At 51.3% G+C, this 13,136-nt stretch overlaps 1 protein-coding gene across 1 annotated transcript in view; it reads left to right on the top strand.

The window, feature by feature from the left end:
* Positions 1 to 13,136, top strand: part of LOC112253152 (mitogen-activated protein kinase kinase kinase kinase 3) — a 77,746-nt gene that overhangs the window by 41,902 nt on the left and 22,708 nt on the right. The window contains 10 exon segments of the mRNA XM_024425136.2: positions 748 to 838; positions 1,078 to 1,142; positions 1,510 to 1,565; positions 1,654 to 1,701; positions 1,814 to 1,856; positions 2,132 to 2,204; positions 2,454 to 2,585; positions 2,697 to 2,759; positions 5,858 to 5,939; positions 6,089 to 6,205. Of these exon segments, the coding sequence (XP_024280904.2) occupies positions 748 to 838; positions 1,078 to 1,142; positions 1,510 to 1,565; positions 1,654 to 1,701; positions 1,814 to 1,856; positions 2,132 to 2,204; positions 2,454 to 2,585; positions 2,697 to 2,759; positions 5,858 to 5,939; positions 6,089 to 6,205 (770 nt within the window).

Below are 13,136 nucleotides of genomic sequence, written 5' to 3'. Positions count from 1 at the left end.
GGCTAGTGCTTTATGGCAAACCATGATCTAGCCACCGGGCTAGTGCTTTATGGCCTAACCATGATCTAGGACACCGGGCTAGTGCTTTATGGCCGAAACATGATCTAGGACACCGGGCTAGTGCTTTATGGCCTAAACATGATCTAGGACACCGGGCTAGTGCTTTATGGCCTAAACATGATCTAGACACCGGGCTAGTGCTTTATGGCCTAAACATGATCTAGACACCGGGCTAGTGCTTTATGGCCTAAACCATGATCTAGCCACTGGGCTAGTGCTTTATGGCCTAAACATGATCTAGCTACCGGGCTAGTGCTTTATGGCCTAAACATGATCTAGCTACCGGGCTAGTGCTTTATGGCCTAAACATGATCTAGCTACCGGGCTAGTGCTTTATGGCCTGAACATGATCTAGCCACCGGGCTAGTGCTTTATGGCCTGAACATGATCTAGCCACCAGGCTAGTGCTTTATGGCCTAAACATGATCTAGCCACTGGGCTAGTGCTTTATGGCCTAAACATGATCTAGCTACCGGGCTAGTGCTTTATGGCCTGAACATGATCTAGCTACCGGGCTAGTGCTTTATGGCCTGAACATGATCTAGCCACCAGGCTAGTGCTTTATGGCCTAAACATGATCTAGCTACCAGGCTAGTGCTTTATGGCCTGAACATGATCTAGCCACCAGGCTAGTGCTTTGTGGCCTGAACATGTAACTGATCGGATGACTGACTGTTTGATTAACAGGTGAGGACTTTGAGGTGGTGCAGCAGGAGATCATTGTGATGAAGGACTGCAAACACTCCAACATCGTGGCCTACTTCGGCAGCTATCTCCGGTAAGACTGGCATACTGATAGATCCGGTATGGATAGACAGTATTACAACTCTCTGAAGTTGGACTCAAATGATACAGCTATTTCAGGCATGATATTGACTATGTTGTCGTTTTGGATGGGGCAAAATTTAAAGTACAGCTAAAATGTCCGTCTTTGGTCTAATCGAGACTTGTCTGATTGGGACAGCACGACTCACAGCATCAGTCTTGCTATCTTGTGGTCTGTCCCTTCTCCTTCAGGAGAGATAAATTATGGATCAGCATGGAGTACTGCGGAGGAGGATCTCTGCAGGATATTTATCATGGTAGTACACACACACACACACACACACACGTGCGCACATAGTCTCTTCAAGCACACACCCGTTCCCACATTCACAAAGTCACTCACACTGTGGTGACCTATGCATTCACCCATGCTCACAGTCACCCTAATAGAATAGCTGTGTTTTCATCTAAAAACAGACCATAAAGCACAATAGATGAAAGCTTGTTACAATCAATATCCACACTCTTTCCACTCTCCCACTTAAGCTGTCATAGCCAGCCAGCCAGCACAGTAAATAGCACTCGTAAGTCAAACATCTGGTGTTGATCTCAAACGTGTGTATGAAATGCTTCAGATACTTTGCCTTGCTCTTAAACTCTGCCCTCTTCCTCCCTCCTGTCCAGTGACTGGGCCTCTGTCCGAGTCTCAGATTGCGTATATGTCACGGGAAACCCTCCAGGTACCTTTTTGTTTCCCTGCTGACGTGTGAATCTACGGGTCAGATTGACTAAGAATTAGTGATATGTTGTTTTCTCCCTTCCTTACAGGGTTTGTACTATCTCCACAACAAAGGCAAAATGCACAGAGACATTAAGGTAATGCCATGTCAATGATGGCAATAAGCGTGCTTTCAAGTAGAGACGATTGACTTTCAAACCTTGTTTGGTGTGGTTATTTTTTGCCTGACCCTATAACTTTTTCTCATAGGGAGCAAATATTCTATTGACAGACAACGGCTATGTGAAATTAGGTAAGGTCTTTGAAAACCATTGCTTTCCCTTCAACCAGATATCAGTTCCCAAAGCCTCACCTTGACTACTTAGGCTGCGTTCACACAGGCAGCCCAATTCAGATATTTTTTTGCCACTAATTGGTCTTTTGGCCAATCACATCAGATCTTTTCAAATCAGATCTGGCTAGAGCCTGTCTAAACACAGCCTAAGTTACCTACTGTATTATAATAAGATCTCACAATACCTCTTATCTTTTGCTAATTTTCTCTCAATTTCCCCTCTTTCTCCTTAGCTGACTTTGGTGTATCAGCACAGATCACTGCCACGCTGGCTAAGAGGAAGTCCTTCATTGGAACTCCATACTGGTGAGCTTCACCCCTGGTCCCTCCCTTTGGTGTCACACTGGGTGGGCTCTGACATGATGGTGTGGTTAATTGACTTATTGATCTTAGGATGTGACAGGCCATTCATATTGCTCTGGACAGTGTTATGATTAGTGTTATGGCTGGAATTATTGACTCACAATCATTTAACATGACTCCACTTAACATGACTGATGTTAAGTACTCTTTTATTTTTTGATCCCTATTTTTTTTTCCTCTCCCTCCTTTCAGGATGGCTCCAGAGGTGGCAGCAGTGGAGAGGAAGGGAGGCTACAACCAGCTGTGTGATATCTGGGCCGTGGGCATCACTGCCATTGAGCTGGCCGAGCTGCAGCCTCCTATGTTTGACCTGCACCCCATGAGGTAGTATGTGTGCTGGGGGATGTGTGAATGAAGCCTTGACAATGTGATGTGATGCTGGATATTTCTTGTACTTTTTGTTCTACCAACCAAGTCTATTTTCATACTTTCCAGGGCCCTTTTCTTGATGACAAAGAGTAATTTCCAGCCGCCCAAATTGAAAGACAAAGGGAAGTGGTAAGGGTTCATGTTCTACTCTGTGAATAGCAGGGATTGGAAACTGTTCAGGGAACAGAACCGAAAACCGGAAAAGAACAAACATTTTCAAGGAACGGAACGAAAGTGATCAGTACTGGAATGGAACCATTATTTCAAATGCTGGGAACTGGTTAATTTACATTTTAGTCATTTAGCAGAAGCTCTTATCCATAGCAACTTATCGTAGTGCATGCATACATTTTCATGCTTCCCCCCCCGTACTGGTCCCCCGTGGGAATCGAACCCACAACTCCATGCTCTACCAACTGAGACACATGGGAACGTTCTTTTACGTTCCAGGCATTTTTCTAGTCCCACAAAAAAATGCAACAAAGCGCCTATGCAAAGTCCTCACTCTGTCACTCAGAAACATATTCCAGTGTCTGCCTGCAAGCTGAAAATGTTTGTCAGTGTATGTGCATGTTTAGGCTACTGTAGCCCCCCCCCTCTGATGTGCTAGGCCCCCCTCTGATGTGTAGGCCCCTAGCCCCCCCCTCTGAAGCATAGGCTACTGTACTGACATTCCAATCGCAACTCAGAAGATAGGGAGAGAGATTTTCTTTATTAACTAGAGAAGAATGAATGAACTTTTTCAATGCTAGATATTAAGGATATTATAGGCCTGGGCTCTCCAACCCTGTTCCAGGAGAGCTACTGTCCTGTAGGTTTTCACTCCAACCCTAATCTATCACACCTGATTCTAATAATTAGCTGGTTGATAAGCTGAACCAGGTTAGTTACAACTGGGGCTGGATTGAAAACCTACAGGGTAGCTCTTCAGGAACTGGGTTCCTGCTATAGGCCTAGTTATCACGGTTCACATTGGATTTATAAACTTCAAGAAGGCAAGATGTTTTATTAATTCTGGTGCCACTCTGCACACACAATCTTGTTAGCTAGCTAGCTCAAAGGACATTCAAAGTTCCTCCATAGAAGCCACATGTATAAATCTGTGACTCTAATTCAGATAATGCATGTCTGAAGATGCCAAGTAGAGTTTGACACAGGAACAAGACTCCGGAGGGTCTTGCGGGATTCTGTCAGGAGTGAAGTTCTGTGAAGTTCAGGACAGGACAGGATCAACAGCCTACAGGAACGGGCAGTACAGGAATAGTTTTTTGGGTATAAATATGTCATTTGTGGAGCATTTTGTAAAAACACCAACTCTGTTGGCTTGGCCAAATATAGTTTACTTAATAAAAATAAATACAAAATAAATTGTAGATTTCCCCCTTCTGTCGGCTCAATCTCGCACCTTGATCCAGTAATACATGTCTTGTAAGAAATGCTGCTGTTTAAACAAATAGGCTATCAACTGGAGAGTGGGACAAGCAGCCTCAAGCAGTATACCTGCTCTACTCACTTTACCGTCAAGCCCAATCCTTCTGCTGTGAAGAGGGAAATAAAAAATCTATTTTTGTCAGTGTATGTGCATGTTTAGGCTACTGTAGCCCCTACCCTCTCTGAAGCATAGGCTACTGTAGCCCCTACCCTCTCTGAAGCATAGGCTACTGTAGCCCCTCCCCTCTCTGAAGCATAGGTTACTGTAGCCCCTCCCCTCTCTGAAGCATAGGCTACTGTAGCCCCTCCCCTCTCTGAAGCATAGGCTACTGTAGCCCCTACCCTCTCTGAAGCATAGGCTACTGTAGCCCCTCCCCTCTCTGAAGCATAGGCTACTGTAGCCCCTCCCCTCTCTGAAGCATAGGATACTGTAGCCCCTACCCTCTCTGAAGCATAGGCTACTGTAGCCCCTCCCCTCTCTGAAGCATAGGCTACTGTAGCCCCTTCCCTCTCTGAAGCATAGGCTACTGTAGCCCCTCCCCTCTCTGAAGCATAGGCTACTGTAGCCCCTACCCTCTCTGAAGCATAGGCTACTGTAGCCCTTCCCCTCTCTGAAGCATAGGCTACTGTAGCCCCTTCTCTCACTGAAGCATAGGCTACTGTAGCCCCTCCCCAATCTGAAGCATAGGCTACTGTAGCCCCTCCCCTCTCTGAAGCATAGGCTACTGTAGCCCCTCCCCTCTCTGAAGCATAGGCTACTGTAGCCCCTACCCTCTCTGAAGCATAGGCTACTGTAGCCCCTACCCTCTCTGAAGCATAGGCTACTGTAGCCCCTCCCCAATCTGAAGCATAGGCTACTGTAGCCCCTACCCTCTCTGAAGCATAGGCTACTGTAGCCCCTCCCCACTCTGAAGCATAGGCTACTGTAGCCCCTCCCCTCTCTGAAGCATAGGCTACTGTAGCCCCTCCCTAATCTGACTTATGCAGTACTGCCGCTGTTCATATATGGGCAGTGCTCAGCTTGAGGCTACAGATTTATGCAGTACTGCCACTGTTCATATATGGGCAGTGCTCAGCTGGAGGCTACAGATTTATGCAGTACTGCCACTGTTAATATATGGGCAGTGCTCAGCTGGAGGCTACAGATTTATGCAGTACTGCCACTGTTCATATATGGGCAGTGCTCAGCTGGAGGCTACAGATTTATGCTGATGCTGTTATGTGCAGACCATCCTGCTGGGGTCTCTGTCCTCATCCTCCAGCCTTAATCGATATACATTTAGGTCATTTAGAATATGCTCTTATCCAGAGAGGCTTAGACCTACAGTCGGGACAAGCATTGCCCACATATTAATACATTTTCACTCCCATATCAATCTCTAATTCCCAGTGCTTCAAGCCTCCTCCTCAAACCTCTCGCTCTCTCCCCACCTGCTAAATTTTAGCCACTTCTTGCGCCAAAGACTACACTTGTCTGTCCATAACGCATGTTAACAACCAGCTTGCCTGCTCTATGTGCGCTGATTGGTGAAGTCATTTAATGAGCTAAATGTAAACTGTTGGATTTCACAGGTTACAAAAGGACCAGAAAGGAACAATATAAACCCTAACTTTTTGGGGGTTCCAACTTTATTTTGCTGGTCGGAACAGTGGAACGGAACCCCCAAAAATTGTGATTCTGTTCAGAATGAAACAATTAGAAAATAATTTAGGTTCCAACCCCTGATTTTTCAATTCATATTACAATCATAAATGCTCTAACATGTATCTGTTTGTTCTGTCTCCTCCTATGAAAGGGGAAATAATTTCCATCATTTTGTCAAATTGTCCCTGACGAAAAATCCCAAGAAGAGGCCAACAGCAGAGAAACTATTACAGGTACCCCCAGTCTAAATGGAAACACTAGATTTCAGTGTCTGTCAAGAAAACATGTTAACCAGACAATCATTGATTACCAGTTTAGAGAAGTGGAAATGCAATGGCCATCCTGTAGGCTGTGACCTCACATCCTCTTCCTGTGTCCACAGCACCCATTTGTGTCACAGCCTCTCAGTCGAACCCTGGCCATCGAGCTGCTGGACAAAGCCAACAACCCAGACCACACCACATACAATGACTTTGATGATGACGACCCTGAACCAGAGGTACAGTCACCACCCCAACCTTTACAGCTCCAGGTTTATCCAATCAAATGGCAGGATGAAGACTGTCACCTCTCCTCATTGGTCTTACCATCGTTCTGATCTCTTTACTGTCCGAGTTCTACATATTTTCTCTCTCTTCCATTATCCCTCTCTCTGCTCCTTCCTCAGTTTAAGTATAGGGGCCACTTCCTTCCCATCACCCCTGGTGCTCGGCGAGCTCCTCGCTTTGCCATCCGCAAGAAGGTACCAGTGTGGCCTGCATTAGAACTGCACCAGTACCTTGGTGATCAGTACCTGTAGTAACAGAGCACTAACTAACACCAATCTGTGTGTGCTCAGGTAGACTGGACCTTGTCAATGAACCCTGCTCATGGAGTTGGTGTTACTTACTTTGTTCAATCTATCTGCATGTGGGATTTTGAAGATTGTGTTTTAGAGGCGTGAATAGGCAATTTTTTTTATTTTACCAGGTAAGTTGACTGAGAACACATTCTCATTTACAGCAACGACCTGGGAAATAGTTACAGGGGAGAGGAATGAGCCGATTGTAAACTGGAGACAGTATGAGGGCTAGATTGGGGAATTTAGCCAGGACACCAGGGTTAACACACCTACTCTTACAATAAGTGCCATGAGATCTTTAGTGAACACAGAGAGTCAGGACACCCATTTAACGTCCCATCCAAAATATAGCACCCTACACAGGGGAAATGTCCCCAATCACTGCACTGGGGAAAGAGTGCCTCCTTCTGGCCCTCCAACACCACTTCCAGCAGCGTCTGGTCTCCCATCCAGGGACTAACTCTGCTTGGCTTCAGAAGCAAGCCAACAGTGGTATGCTGCTGCTGGCGCAGTGTGGTATGCTGCTGCTGGCGCAGTGTGGTATGCTGCTGATGGCGCAGGGTGGTATGCTGCTGCTGGCGCAGGGTGGTATGCTGCTGTGGTATGCTGCTGGCGCAGGGTGGTATGCTGCTGCTGGCGCAGGGTGGTATGATGCTGTGGTATGCTGCTGGCGCAGGGTGGTATGCTGCTGTGGTATGCTGCTGGCGCAGGGTGGTATGCTGCTGTGGTATGCTGCTGGCACAGGGTGGTATGCTGCTGTGGTATGCTGCTGGCGCAGGGTGGTATGCTGCTGTGGTATGCTGCTGGCGCACGGTGGTATGCTGCTGCTGGCGCAGGGTGGTATGCTGCTGCTGGCGCAGGGTGGTATGCTGCTGCAGGCGCATGGTGGTATGCTGCTGCTGGCGCAGGGTGGTATGCTGCTGTGGTATGCTGCTGGCACAGGGTGGTATGCTGCTGTGGTATGCTGCTGGCGCAAGGTGGTATGCTGCTGCTGGCGCAGGGTGGTATGCTGCTGGCGCAGGGTGGTTTGCTGCTGCTGGCGCAGGGTGGTATGCTGTGGCAGGGTGGTATGCTGCTGGCGCATGGTGGTATGCTGCTGCTGCTGGCGCAGGGTGGTATGCTGCTGCTGCTGGCGCAGGAAGGTATTCTGCTGGCGCAGGGTGGCATGCTGCTGGCGCAGGGTGGCATGCTGCTGGCGCAAGGTGGCATGCTGCTGGCGCAAGGTGGTATGCTGCTGGCGCAGGGTGGTATGCTGCTGGCGCAGGGTGGTATGCTCCTGCTGGCGCAGGGTGGCTGGTATGCTGCTGGCGCAGGGTGGCATGCTGCTGGCGCAGGGTGGTATGCTCCTGCTGGCGCAGGGTGGTATGCTCCTGCTGGCGCAGGGTGGTATGCACCTGCTGGTGCAGGGTGGTATGCTGCTGGTGCAGGGTGGTATGCTCCTGCTGGTGCAGGGTGGCATGCTGCTGGCGCAGGGTGGCTGCTGGCTGCATGCTGCTGGCGCAGGGTGGCATGCTGCTGCTGGCGCAGGGTGGTATGCTGCTGCTGGCGCAGGGTGGTATGCTGCTGCTGGCGCAGGGTGGTATGCTGCTGCTGGCACAGGGTGGAATGCTACTGCTGGCGCAGGGTGGTATGCTGCTGGCGCAGGGTGGTATGTTGCTGGCGCAGGGTGGTTTGCTGCTGCTGGCGCAGGGTGGTATGCTGCTGGCGGCGCAGGGTGGTATGCTGCTGCTGGCGCAGGGTGGTATGCTGCTGGCGGGCGCAGGGTGGTATGCTGCTGGCGCATGGTGGTATGCTGCTGCTGGCGCAGGGTGGTATGCTGCTGGCGCAGGGTGGTATGCTGCTGCTGCTGGCGCAGGGTGGTATTCTGCTGGCGCAGGGTGGCATGCTGCTGGCGCATGGTGGTATGCTGCTGGCGCAGGGTGGTATGCTGCTGGCGCAGGGTGGTATGCTGCTGGCGCAGGATGGTATGCTCCTGCTGGCGCAGGGTGGTATGCTGCTGGCGCAGGGTGGCATGCTGCTGGCGCAGGGTGGTATGCTCCTGCTGGCGCAGGGTGGTATGCTCCTGCTGGCGCAGGGTGGTATGCACCTGCTGGTGCAGGGTGGTATGCTGCTGGTGCAGGGTGGTATGCTCCTGCTGGTGCAGGGTGGCATGCTGCTGGCGCAGGGTGGCATGCTGCTGGCGCAGGGTGGTATGCTGCTGGCGGAGGGTGGCATGCTGCTGGCGCAGGGTGGCATGCTGCTGCTGGCGCAGGGTGGTATGCTGCTGCTGGCGCAGGGTGGTATGCTGCTGGCGCAGGGTGGTATGCTCCTGCTGGCGCAGGGTGGTATGCTGCTGGCGCAGGGTGGCATGCTGCTGGCGCAGGGTGGTATGCTCCTGCTGGCGCAGGGTGGTATGCACCTGCTGGTGCAGGGTGGTATGCTGCTGGTGCAGGGTGGTATGCTCCTGCTGGTGCAGGGTGGCATGCTGCTGCTGGCGCAGGGTGGTATGCTGCTGCAGGCGCATGGTGGTATGCTGCTGCTGGCGCAGGGTGGTATGCTGCTGTGGTATGCTGCTGGGCAGGGTGGTATGCTGCAGGGTGCTGGCGCAAGGTGGTATGCTGCTGCTGGCGCAGGGTGGTATGCTGCTGGCGCAGGGTGGTTTGCTGCTGCTGGCGCAGGGTGGTATGCTGCTGGCGGCGCAGGGTGGTATGCTGCTGGCGCATGGTGGTATGCTGCTGCTGCTGGCGCAGGGTGGTATGCTGCTGCTGCTGGCGCAGGAAGGTATTCTGCTGGCGCAGGGTGGCATGCTGCTGGCGCAGGGTGGCATGCTGCTGGCGCAAGGTGGCATGCTGCTGGCGCAAGGTGGTATGCTGCTGGCGCAGGGTGGTATGCTGCTGGCGCAGGGTGGTATGCTCCTGCTGGCGCAGGGTGGTATGCTGCTGGCGCAGGGTGGCATGCTGCTGGCGCAGGGTGGTATGCTCCTGCTGGCGCAGGGTGGTATGCTCCTGCTGGCGCAGGGTGGTATGCACCTGCTGGTGCAGGGTGGTATGCTGCTGGTGCAGGGTGGTATGCTCCTGCTGGTGCAGGGTGGCATGCTGCTGGCGCAGGGTGGCATGCTGCTGGCGGAGGGTGGCATGCTGCTGGCGCAGGGTGGCATGCTGCTGCTGGCGCAGGGTGGTATGCTGCTGCTGGCGCAGGGTGGTATGCTGCTGCTGGCGCAGGGTGGTATGCTGCTGCTGGCGCAGGGTGGTATGCTGCTGCTGGCACAGGGTGGAATGCTACTGCTGGCGCAGGGTGGTATGCTGCTGGCGCAGGGTGGTATGCTGCTGGCGCAGGGTGGTTTGCTGCTGCTGGCGCAGGGTGGTATGCTGCTGGCGCAGGGTGGTATGCTGCTGCTGGCGCAGGGTGGTATGCTGCTGGCGGCGCAGGGTGGTGCTGCTGGCGCATGGTGGTATGCTGCTGCTGGGCGCAGGGGTGGCGCAGGGTGGTATGCTGCTGCTGCTGGCGCAGGGTGGTATTCTGCTGGCGCAGGGTGGCATGCTGCTGGCGCAAGGTGGCATGCTGCTGGCGCAGGGTGGTATGCTGCTGGCGCAGGGTGGTATGCTGCTGGCGCAGGATGGTATGCTCCTGCTGGCGCAGGGGGTGGTATGCTGCTGGCGCAGGGTGGCATGCTGCTGGCGCAGGGTGGTATGCTCCTGCTGGCGCAGGGTGGTATGCTCCTGCTGGCGCAGGGTGGTATGCACCTGCTGGTGCAGGGTGGTATGCTGCTGGTGCAGGGTGGTATGCTCCTGCTGGTGCAGGGTGGCATGCTGCTGGCGCTGGCTGGCTGGCGCAGGGTGGTATGCTGCTGGCGGAGGGTGGCATGCTGCTGGCGCAGGGTGGCATGCTGCTGCTGGCGCAGGGTGGTATGCTGCTGCTGGCAGGGTGGTAGCTGCTGGGCATGCTCCTGCTGGCGCAGGGTGGTATGCTGCTGGCGCAGGGTGGCATGCTGCTGGCGCAGGGTGGTATGCTCCTGCTGGCGCAGGGTGGTATGCTCCTGCTGGCGCAGGGTGGTATACACCTGCTGGTGCAGGGTGGTATGCTGCTGGTGCAGGGTGGTATGCTCCTGCTGGCGCAGGGTGGTATGCTGCTGCTGGCGCAGGGTGGTATGCTGCTGCAGGCGCATGGTGGTATGCTGCTGGTGCAGGGTGGTATGCTCCTGCTGGTGCAGGGTGGCATGCTGCTGGCGCAGGGTGGCATGCTGCTGGCGCAGGGTGGTATGCTGCTGGCGGAGGGTGGCATGCTGCTGGCGCAGGGTGGCATGCTGCTGCTGGCGCAGGGTGGTATGCTGCTGCTGGCGCAGGGTGGTATGCTGCTGCTGGCGCAGGGTGGTATGCTACTGCTGGCGCAGGGTGGTATGCTGCTGGCGCAGGGTGGTATGCTGCTGGCGCAGGGTGGTATGCTACTGGCGCAGGGTGGTATGCTGCTGGCGCAGGGTGGCATGCTGCTGCTGGCGCAGGGTGGTATGCTACTGCTGGCGCAGGGTGGTATGCTGCTGGCTACATGCAGTTAAAATGAGAATAAGTTACTCCCAGCTCAAACATTCCTTCTATTGTTTTTGTACATTGGTTTGTTAAAGCTAATCTTAACAGGCGTGTGATTTGTCTGGCTATGTGCTAGGCCAAAGGTGGGTGTAGTGCATGAACATGCATATAGTAATTAGAACTTGTTAGGTATGCTGAGGTGAGGTTGAGCTGCGGGGTTCTATCTATATGTAGTGTGCATATATCAGTATGCGTTTGATCTCACAAGAAGACTGGTAAAGGAAACTTCCACCAAAGTCAATGGATGATGTGTGAATTTGAGCTCCTTGATCTGCATCTTTTGTTTTTGTTGAGACATCTCCTGCTGCCTTGCGTTGCCATGGTTTAATTGCCTGTTTGCAGTGTGGTCTGTCTTTGCTGTGTTCTGTTGCTGCCGTGGAGGCGGAGAGGTTGTTGTGACTGACTGGGCCATTGTTCTAATTTTCTCTGACTCATGGGTCAGAGATCAGAACAGTATCAGTCCCTTCAAATATACACATCTTAGTGACAGGAGATTCTCTTGGATGCTCAGCACTATCCTTTTCCCTCAGAGAGAGGTTGAATTATGTTTTTGTTAGATGATGAAGTTTGCACAGGATTTAAGAGTACTACTGTACAGTTATTGGACTGAGGAATGACACTAATTTAAGCATTATTGTAATTTTAAGCATTATGAGTTGGGTTATGTGTGCGTGATGATGATGTGTGTATATGTACAGTTGAAGTTGGAAGTTTACATATACCGTAGCCAAATATATTCAAACTCAGTTTTTCACAATTCCTGATATTTAATCAGAGTAAAAATTCCCTGTCTAAGGTCAGTTAGGATCACCACTTTATTTTTTAGAATGTGAATTGTCAGAATAATAGTAGAGAGAATGATTTCTTTCAGATTTGATTTCTGTCATCACATTCCCAGTGGGTCAGAAGTTTACATACACTCAATTAGTATTTGGTAGCATTGCCTTTAAATTGTTTAACTTGGGTCAAACGTTTCAGGTAGCCTTCCACAAGCTTCCCACAGTAAGTTGGGTGAATTTTGGCCCATTCCTCCTGACAGAGCTGGTGTAACTGAGTCAGGTTTGTAGGCCTCCTTGCTCGCACACACTCTTTCAGTTCTGCCCACACATTTTCTATTGGATTGAGGTCAGGGCGTTGTGATGGCCACTCCAGTACCTTGATTTTGTTGTCCTTAAAGCCATTTTGCCACAACTTTGGAAGTATGCTTGGGGTCATTGTCCATTTGGAAGACCCATTTGCGACCAAGCTTTAACTTTCTGACTGATGTCTTGAGATGTTGCTTCAATATATCCACATCATTTTCCTCCTCATGATGCCATTTATTTTGAAGTGCACCAGTCCCTCCTGCAGCAAAGCACACCTGGTTGCTTCACGGTTGGGATGGTTTTCTTCGGCTTGCAAGCCTCCCCTTGTTTCCTCTAAACATAACGATGGTCATTATTGCCAAACAGTTCTATTTTTGTTTCATCAGACCAGAGGACATTTCCTCAAAATGTACGATCTTTGTCCCCATGTGCAGCTACAAACTGTAGTCTGGCTTTTTTATGGCAGTTTTGGAGCCGTGGCTTCTTCCTTGCTGAGCGGCCTTTCAGGTTGTTGATATAGGACTTGTTTTACTGTGGATATAGATACTTTTGAAAATGTTTCCTCCAGCATCTTCACAAGGTCCTTTGCTGTTGTTCTGGGATTGATTTGAACTTTTCGCACCAAAGTACGTTCATCTCTAGGAGACAGAACGCGTCTCCTTCCTGAGAGGTATGACGGCTGCGTGGTCCCATGGTGTTAATACTTGTGTACCTTTGTTTGTACAGATGAATGTGGTAACTTCAGGTGTTTGGAAATTGCTCACAGACTTGAGCCAGACTTGTGGAGGTCTACAATTTTTTCCCTGTGGTCTTGGCTGATTTCTTTTGATTTTCCCATGATGTCAAGCAAAGAGGCACTGAGTTTGAAGTTAGGCCTTGAAATACATCCACAGGTACACCTCCAATTGACTCAAATGATGTCAAGCAAAGAGGCACTGCGTT

The sequence above is a fragment of the Oncorhynchus tshawytscha genome, linkage group LG06 (assembly GCF_018296145.1).
Source record: "Oncorhynchus tshawytscha isolate Ot180627B linkage group LG06, Otsh_v2.0, whole genome shotgun sequence".
In the NCBI taxonomy this organism is placed as follows: domain Eukaryota; kingdom Metazoa; phylum Chordata; class Actinopteri; order Salmoniformes; family Salmonidae; genus Oncorhynchus; species Oncorhynchus tshawytscha.
This window is presented reverse-complemented; position numbering and strand designations above follow the sequence as displayed.